Source organism: Palaemon carinicauda, chromosome 22 (genome assembly GCF_036898095.1).
Source record: "Palaemon carinicauda isolate YSFRI2023 chromosome 22, ASM3689809v2, whole genome shotgun sequence".
NCBI classification, from domain to species: Eukaryota; Metazoa; Arthropoda; class Malacostraca; order Decapoda; family Palaemonidae; genus Palaemon; species Palaemon carinicauda.
The window spans coordinates 98,007,169-98,017,168 of record NC_090746.1 but is presented as its reverse complement, the minus strand read 5'-3'; the positions used below and the strand labels follow the sequence as shown (position 1 = coordinate 98,017,168).

Below are 10,000 nucleotides of genomic sequence, written 5' to 3'. Positions count from 1 at the left end.
AAATAGTGATGTCATCATTTCATCTACTACATTCAGGAACAAAAATTGATGGAACTTGATTGGCATCGACAATGATGAGATGCTGATAAGGAAATGCGACAATGATAAGATAACAACAAGGAAATGCGCCGATGATAAGATACAAGTAAAGAAATGTGACAATGATAAGATGCTGATAAGGAAAAGCAACAATGATAAGATGCCGATAAGGAAATGTGACAATGATAAGATGTTGATAAGGAAATGCGATGATAAGATGCCAGTAACAAAATGCTACAATGATAAGATGCTGATAAGGAAATGTGACGATGATAAGAAGCCAAAAATTAAATGCGGCAATGATAAGATGCCGATAAGGAAATGCGACCATGATAAAATACCAATAATGAAATGAGACAATGATAAGATGCCGATAAGGAAATGCAACGATGATAAGATGCCGGTAACAAAATGCGACAATAAGATGCTAATAAGGAAATGCGACAATGATAATAAGACAAGGATAAGATGCCGATAAGGAAATGCGAAGATGATATATCAATAACAAAATGTGACAATGATATATGCCAATAATGAAAGGCAACGATGATACGATGCCAGTAGCGAAATGCTACGATGAAACGATGCTAGTGATGGAATGCAATGATGATAGGATACCAGTAACGAAATGGGATGATGATACGATGCCAGTAACGAAATGCAACGATGATACGATGCGAGTAACAAAATGCGACCATGATACGATACCAGTAATGGAATGCAACAATGATACGATGCGAGTAACAAAATGCGACCATGATACGAGACCAGTAATGGAATGCAACGATGCAGGTAACAAAATGCGACGATGATACGATACCAGTAATGGAATGCAACGATGACATGATGCCAGTAACGAAATGCAATGATGATACAATACCAGCAATGAAATGCGATGATCATACGATACCAGTAATGGAATGCAACAATGATACGATGCGAGTAACAAAATGCGACCATCATACAATACCAGTAATGGAATGCAACAATGATACGATGCCAGTAACAAAATGCGACCATGATTCGATACCAGTAATGGAATGCAACGATGCGGGTAACAAAATGCGATGATGATACGATACCAGTAATGGAATGTAACGATGACATGATGCCAGTAATGAAATGCAATGATGATATGATACCAGCAACAAAATGCGACGATGATACGATGCGATTAACGAAATGCGCTAATGATACAATACCAGTAATGGAATGCAACGATGATACGATGCGAGTAACGAAATGCGTCGATGATACGATACCAGTAATGGAATGCGCCGATGATACAATACTAGTAACGAAATGCGACGATGATACAATATCGGGAATTACAAAAAATAATTTCCAGATATTCAACAATTCAATCATTCAAGCAATGTTTCTATACTGAACAGGCTGACATAAGTCTCTCTTTATGGTTCATTTAGGAAAGATCCGATTTAATGTTATTACTGTTCTTAAAATAAGTTGTTTTAATTGTTCATTAATTTTCTTATAGTTTATCTATATCCATATCCCCCTTCCTCATTGGGCTATTTTTCCTGTTGGAGCCCTTGGGCTTATGGAATCCTGCTTTTCCAACTAGGGTTGTAGTTTAGCTAGTGATAATAATAATTTGAAATATGTGATGAGAGTATGTTCACTCTGATAGATAATAACCAAGATATATGGTAGGGTGTTCAGAGTAGAGGTAGTGAAAGGGTTTACGAATTGCCAGGATCAGCAAAGCTGTATTAGTCAGGGTCACCCATACTAGGCTGGTTGCTGTGAACGATCAGACGGAAATCTCCGACCATCACCAATCCGCCTTGGCCAGCGTGGTGATAAAATCTTACCAAACCCCAAACATGACCAAGGATATGTCTGAGGCCTTTGCCCAGCAGTGGACTAGAAATGGCTGCATTTGTTGCTGTTGGCTAGAGTAGAATTTAACTTATCCATATTGCAGACACTTGCAAAGAACCTTTAAATTCTATCGAAACAGCTTTCTGCAACATTTAGGGGAACGGAATAACAAAGTTAATTCTCAACTTTCCTTTTTATTTCTTGAATTATATAACCTTTCTGTATACAAAATTAACTTGTATAAATGGAAATACAAAAAGAATAATGCAGGAATTATAGTCACTTGAATACTTTATTTCCTGTGCAAGTTTCATGTTGTTGAACATCTCCAAAATATAGAAATAAGTACCAGCAGGGATTTTTGGTAAGATTTAGAATGTTTGGCTACCTTTTTACATGAATTACTTGTCGGGGAAAAAGTAAAATTCACGATTTTCTTGGTTTCCAATCTCTTTTTGATGGATGTCAGCGGTGAGGAATATTCTCCTCCAAGGCACAAAATAAGAAAAATAAAAAATTATATAAAAGTCGCTGAGGTAAGAGATATCCGCGGGTCTTAAAGTATTTTATCTGTGATGCTAAGACCTTTCTCATCTTTTCTGGGACGAACATTTATTCTTTAAGAAAATAGGAAGAGACAAATCCTTTGAGCCCCAAGAGAACTCTTTAAAGATAACATTTGAGTATTGAAGTTCATAGAAAGTTTCTGTATCCGTCAGTAACCATAAAAAGTAATTTTGAGGACGTGTTGACATCTCAATAGATTGCAAGACATTTTTAAACCTCCTTATCAGACCTTTCACCATTTCATTACATTATCTGAGACTATGATTTACAAGAGGAATTGATCCTATCTCAAGATCACCAAAGAATATCTAGAATGGAAAATTCTGTTTCCTTATAAATATTGAAACCATATAAAGAATTTTCATCTCTACTTGACTGTCTACTTCTAATATATTAGTTGCATTTACTTCTTATTCCAATCAGAGTAATATTCAGCTAAATAGAGAAAACTAGCTATTTTCTCAGCAGATGGACCTGAGATGATGGGTGGCAGACGATAATCAGTTTTTTCTAACAATATACTTTGGCCAGGTGTGTAATTTTAGCAATTTCCAGGATTGAGAAGTATATTATTATTATTATTATTATTATTATTATTATTATTATTATTATTATTATTATAATTATTATTATCATCATCATCATCATCATCATTACTTGCTAAGCTACAACCCTAATTGGAAAAACAGGATGCTATAAGCCCAATGCCCCCAACCAGGGTAAAATAGCCCAGTGAAGATAGAAAATAATGAAATAAACTATATGAGAAGTGATGACTAAGATAAAAGTAGGATGCTATGTGCACGAAGGTTCCAACAGTATTAAATTGCCCCGTGAAGAAAGGAAATAATTAAATAGATTAATACAAGAGAAATAATGAACAATTAAAATAAAATATTCTTAGAACAGTAATAACATTAAAACAGATCTTTCATATATGAATTATAAAAAAAGAGATTAACGTCCGCCTTTCAACCTAAAAGCAGTTGCTGCAAGTTTGAGCTTTAAAAGTTTCAACGATTCCACTTTTCGATTAGGAAGATCATTCCACAACTTGGTCACAGCTGGGAATATCAGAGATAAAAAATGAGCCCAAGTTCAAAGCAGAGGCAGAAGCTTTAGTCAACCAGATAAGATACTATAAAGTTTTAGTTTCTTTGATATTTTGGTAGGATTTTAAATGACTAATGATTCATATAAGTAGAACCCTGTCTCCAGGATTGAGATCACTTAATGAGCCTGAGAAGAAGCTTAGAAATAATAAAAATCAAGAAAGGAAATAGGATAATTCAAAGTTAAAACTGATTATACATATATATATATATATATATATATATATCTGTGTGTGTATGTATAGATATACATACATAAATATATATATATATATATAGATATATATATATATATATATATGTATATATATACATATATATACATATATATATGCATAGATATACATATATACATATATATATGTGCATATATATATATACATATATATATGTATATATATATACATATATACACATATATATATATACATATGTATATATATATATATATATATATATACATATGTATATATATATATACATATGTTTTATATAGATATACATATATTTATATATATATACATGCATACATAAATACATATACATATACATATACATATGTATATATATATATATATATATATATATTTATATTTATGTATGTATATATATAAATTATATATATACATATATATGCATGCATATATATATATATATATATATAAAACAGGTCACTATTAACACACCTATGATGAAGGAAATAAAAATCGTGGAATATGAAATTTAGAATGCATTATAGTATTCACACTATCTCCTGGTGGTTTTGAAGAATACCCCTCTCTCTCTCTCTCTCTCTCTCTCTCTCTCTCTCTCTCTCTCTCTCTAAAAAGGCTCAACACACCTATGAAGAAGTAGATAAAAACAGGGGAATATAAAATGTAAAATGCATTATGGTATTCACACTATCTCGTGAGGGTTTTGAAAAATACTCTCTCTCTCTCTCTCTCTCTCTCTCTCTCTCTCTCTCTCTCTCTCTCTCTCTAAAAAGGCTTAATAAACTTCATCTCACCCGTATCTTTCTATTTGGTAAATTAGCCCCCAAGCGGAGGAGACGAGGCAGAAAATGGATTATATCTTTGAGTGGAAATGGTCGGATAATAGGGCCTCTTTTCTCCTAATGTGTCCTGACTTTAAGGGGATAATATCTTCTATTTTTTCCTCGAGTAAACATTTCCTTGTCATACTCTCTCTCTCTCTCTCTCTCTCTCTCTCTCTCTCTCTCTCTAAAGCCTTTTAACGTAAGGGCAAACTGTATACAGAAGAGGTGAATGCATTTAGCAGGTTACTTAAACAATGAATTTGGCCTCAAAAACAAAATAAAAACAGAAAATAAATGGAAGATTGGATTTAAGCTGAACCAAATCAAATACTTTAAACCTTCAAGCGTTAAAGATGAAAATATAGACTATTATTCAAACTTGATTTCATATTCAAGGGAATGATTCTAAATCCCGGGAGGTGAGATATCTTATCCCTTAGTTCAAGTGGAGAATTCCGATGGTCTACCTAATGTGAGATATTCTGGGGGGGGGGGGGGTTAGTAAGGGGGTTGTTGTTGTGTGTGGGAAGGTGGTTGAGTGGGAATGCGGTTTTGTGGGGTTGGGTGGATTTGTGTAGGAAGGTGGTTGTGTGAGGAGGTGGTTGTCTGGTGGTAGGTGGTTTTGTGTGGGAAGGTGGTTGTGTGGAGGTGTTCGGTTTTGAGTGGGAAGGTGGTTATGTGGGAAGGTGGTTGTGTTGGGGTAGATAGGTTTATCTGGGAGGGTGGTTGTGTGAGCAGGTGGTTATGTTCTTAAGCTTGTGTGGGAAGGTGGTTGTGTAGGGGTTGGTGGTTTTGTGTGGGAAGGTGATTGTGTAGGAAAGTGGTTATGTGGGAGTGGGTAGTTTTGTGTAGGAAGGTGATTGTGTTGGAAAGTGGTTGTGTGAGGGCTAAGTGGGTTTGTATGGGGAGGTGGCTGCGTCGAAAAGTGGTTGTGAGGGAAGGTGGCTGTGTGTGTGTAGATGGTTATGTGGGGAGGTGGTTTTTTTGGGGGGTGGGTGGGTTTGTGTTGGAAGATGGTTGTGTGGGGGTGGATAGGTTTGTGTGGGAAGGTGGATGTGTGGGAAGATGTTTGTGTGTGGGGAGGTGGATGTGTGGGAAGGTGGTTGTGTGGGATGGTGATTGTGTGGGACGAGTGGTTTTGAGTTGATGGTTGTGTGGGAAGGTGGTTGTGTGTGGGGGTGTTTGTGTGGGAAGATGTTTGTGTTTGGGAAGATGGTTGTGTGGGAATGTGGTTATGTGGAAAGGTGGTTGTGTGGAAAGGTGGTTGTGAGGGAAGGCGGTTGTGTGGGGGTGGGTGTGCATGGGAAGGTGGTTGTGTGGGGGGAGGTTTGTGGGGGAATGTGGTTGTGTAGGGATAGGTGGCCTTGTGTGGTAAGATAGATGTGTAGGAGGTTGTGAGGGAGGTTTGGCATGTGGATTTGAGTGGTTTTGTGTGGGAAGGTGGTTATGTGGGTGTAGGAAGGCGGTAGTGTGGGATGGTGGTTGGTGGGAAGGTGGTTGGGTGGGAAGGTGGTTGTGTGGCGGTGGATGGGTTTGTGTGGTAAGGTGGTTGTGTGGAAAGGTGCTTGTGTGGGAAGGTGGTTGTGAGGGAAGGTGGTTGCGTGGGGGTGGTTGGGTGTGTGTGGGAAGGTGGTTGTGTGGGGGGAGGTTTGTGTGAGGATGTGGTTGAGTTGGAGGTAGGTGGCCTTGTGTGGTAAGATTGATGTGTAGGTGGTTGTGTGGGAGGGTGGTTATGTGGGTGTGGGAAGGTGGTTGGGTGGGAAGGGGGTTGTGTGGCGGTGGGTGGGTTTGTTTGGTAATGTGGTTGTGTGGAAAGGTGCTCTTGTGGGAAGGTGGTTGTGGGAAGGTGGTTGTGTGAGGGGGGGGTTTGTGTGATAAGGTGGTTGTGTGGGGATAGGTGAGTTTGTGTGGGAAGGTGGCTGTGTAGGAAGGTGGCTGTGTGGGAAGGTGGTTCCGTGTGGGTCTGTGTGGGAAGGTAGTTGTGTGGGGAGGTGGTTGTCTGGGGGTGGGTGCTTGTGTGAGAAGTTGGTTGTGTGGAAAGGTGGTTGTGAGGGAAGGTGGTTGTGTGGAAAGGTGGTTGTGAGGGAAGGTGGTTGTGTGGAAAGGTGGTTGTGTGGGGAGATATCAATAGTGTTCTTCCAGGTTTAGGTACGAATAAAAAAATCCTTACCGACTCAAGTGCAGTATAATATAATAATGAAAATTACATTGGGAAGAAGAAAAGTATTTTTTTTTTCAGATTTATAAGAGTTCTTTTTTTATATTTTGAGAGGAATCAACGTATGGTTGTGTATTAATTATAAAAAAAAAAAGGCTTCACCGGCAGCAAAACGATAGAATGATGAGTTTCCTTATAAACATGTAAGAATTTATAGATTAAATTGACGAGAGAACAGACTAGACTACAATGTAAGGTCTTTTACGATACATTCCTTTTCTGGTTATGTATCAATTATGCCCAAAAGTGATTTCAAAAGAAAAAAAATCAAGCAACTAAACGATATGATGAAATTATGAGTTGTCTTAAATAAACGTTTGATAAATTCATAGAATAATTTGACAAGAGAACAAATCTGACTACACTGGTATATAATTGACTTCACAACAGGGTTTTACATAATGCATTTCTTCTCATTCAACAAAAATCCTCTGTTTGACAATAACATTCTTTAGGGGGCATGAAAATTATATCACTACTCCGTTGAAAAGGTAATGTTTGACTTACATAACGAATTAAAATATATAATATTAAAATATAAAGCCTTACCTGACAGACAGACATCAGAAGATTTTATTCTTGGACTGTCAGCATCCTTTGCTAGTCGCCATCCTGAAATTAAATAAATCAAAATCTAATTTTTAAGTTGAGTTATATCGTGCAGGAAATCTAACAGGATAATAACAAAATATTAATCAAATCAGTCAGGTAACATAACTATTATCTGAGTTGTCACAAGAAAAAAAAATATATCATTCAAACAGAAACATGATAAAACTTGATGCAAGTTTAATTTGAGTCGATATGAAATCTTCGAAGCATTACATTACGAAAAGATGTTAAAACATTTAAAACATAACGATTATCTGAGTTGTCACAGGGAAACAGAATATATAATTCAAAAAGAAAGATGAAAAAACTTTGAGTGGATATGAAATATTCGAAGAAATACATCATGAAAAGATATCAAAACATTTAAAACAACTAAGGACATATCACGACTGAAATAATTTATTTATTGGTTTTGGTAGCCTATTATTTATTATTATTACTTGCTTAGCTACAACCCTAGTTGGACAATTAGGATGCTATAAGCCATAGGCTCCAACAGGGAAAATAGCTCAGTGAGGAAAGGAAAGAAGGAAAAACAAAATATTTGAGAAGAGCAACATCATTAAAATAAATACCTCCTATATAAACTGTAAAAACTAACAAAACAAGAGGGAGAGAAATAAGATAGAACAGCATGCCCGAGTGTACCCTCCAGCAGAAGAACTATAATCCAAGACAGTGGAAGGCCATGGTACAAAGGCCATGGCACTACCCAAGACCTGAGAGTCTCTTCTATCCTTACCAAGAGGAAATTACCAGCTGAACAATTACAGTTACTTGTAGTTGATATTGAGGGGTAATGAAAAATCTAGTACTTTACTACCTCAGTGTTGTTTCCATGTGAACAAAAATTCAGTGATTATGAAGGAAATATAAATGTAAGAAAATTCTTTTAAAACTAGCCTCTGGTTGGTAAAGGTTCAAAGGTATCTATATATTTCCTCTAATGTATTTTGAGTGATTATTTGTCTTTATTACTGTTTGATACTCCTTAAACTAACTTATTCTTTATTATTTATCTATAAACTAATTCTAACAATGACTATTTCAACATGTTGCGAGGGATTATGGGTAAATATTATCGAATCAATTTTGCTCAGTGGCTAATTTAACCAGAATATTCTTCACGTATATGCTGTTAGAAGTTAGAATTATCTTCCTTTGTCTAAAATATGTTTTTCTTTTAGGATTTTCATCGAATATGCTCTATTATCTTGCCTTAAAGGTCAGTGTAAATAGCTTATCAGTTTATTTAAGATCAAATCTGTTGTCGTAACTTTTCATTATTTCACATTTTTCTTTTTGTTTTGAGATTTGACAAACAACGTGAATAAATCAGAAGGCGTATCTCGATCTTATTTAAACTTGCTAAACCTAGTAAACATCTCCAGAGGAATTCCAGAAGCACATTAAACCCAAAATCGACTTATCCTCTCTCGGTAAGACTGAAACTGAACGTGATATCCAATTCTACCGCAAAAGCCTGAATTGATTAAATGAACTTCTGCTTTGCCATGGAAAAGAAGGTCTCTCTCTCTCTCTCTCTCTCTCTCTCTCTCTCTCTCTCTCTCACACAAAATTAATAAAAGCACAAAACTTTGGGAAGGATATGGAAAATATAATTTTTACAGTAAGAATATAAAATGGTCAGAAATAAATGAACTGAATAAAGAATGGAAAAATGTATTTATAAGTGATAATATACAGGTAAATACGGACATACTGTACAAAATACTGGAGAAAATTGTTGAAAAATATGTACCGAAAAAAAAACAATAAACAAAGGACGTGCATACCAAGAGACAGAAGGATCTTATTTCAGAAAATTAGAAAGTGGAAGAAAAATCTTGTAAAAGAAAAAAATGTGTGGAAAATGAGGGAATTAAAATGTAAGATAGAAAATGCAGAACAAAAGATTATACAGTCGAAAGAAAATGAAAAAAGGGACTTAGAAGAACGGACACTTCAAAATATAAAAAGAAACCCCAAAGTACTTTACTCCTATGCAAAAAAGATGAATAAAAGGAGAATAGAAATAGGCCCTCTAAGAATTGAAGGACGGCTAACGAATGAAAAAAAGTAAATATGCAACATATTAGCAGAAAAATATAAGAGTGAGTTCACGCCAAGAATTGCGAATGAGAATAATGAAACAGAAATGAGAGAAGAAAATGTTGAATATCTAACGGATATAGATATTAATGAAGCAGATATCGTCATGGCTATAAACGAAATTAAAAATGGATCGGCAGCTGGACCAGATGGAGTTCCAGCGATTTTGTTAAAAAAAACTGCAAACACTATCGCGAAGCCGCTTGCAATACTGCTAAGACAGAGTGTAGATATGAGCGAGATATATGTTAAACATAAATTAGCTTATATAACCCCTATCTTCAAAAGTGGATCAAGACTAGAGGCAAGCAATTATAGACCTGTTAGTCTAACATCACATATTATGAAAGTGTATGAGAGGGTAATAAAAAAGAAAATAATGAACCATTTGGTCAAAAATAATTTGTTTAATATGGGTCAACACGGTTTCGTACCTGGAAAAAGTACACAGACCCA

General features: G+C 35.8%; 1 protein-coding gene across 1 annotated transcript in view; it reads right to left on the bottom strand.

Annotated features, from left to right (window-relative positions):
* Nucleotides 1-5,565: 5,565 nt before the first annotated feature.
* The window catches only part of LOC137615982 (uncharacterized), a 7,063-nt gene continuing 2,628 nt past the window's right edge, over nt 5,566-10,000 (bottom strand). The window contains exons 3-4 of the mRNA XM_068345663.1: nt 7,370-7,432; nt 5,566-6,614 (exon numbers count right to left, since the gene is read on the bottom strand). Coding sequence (XP_068201764.1) covers nt 5,566-6,614; nt 7,370-7,432 — 1,112 coding nt within the window. The remainder of the gene's footprint in view (nt 6,615-7,369; nt 7,433-10,000) is intronic.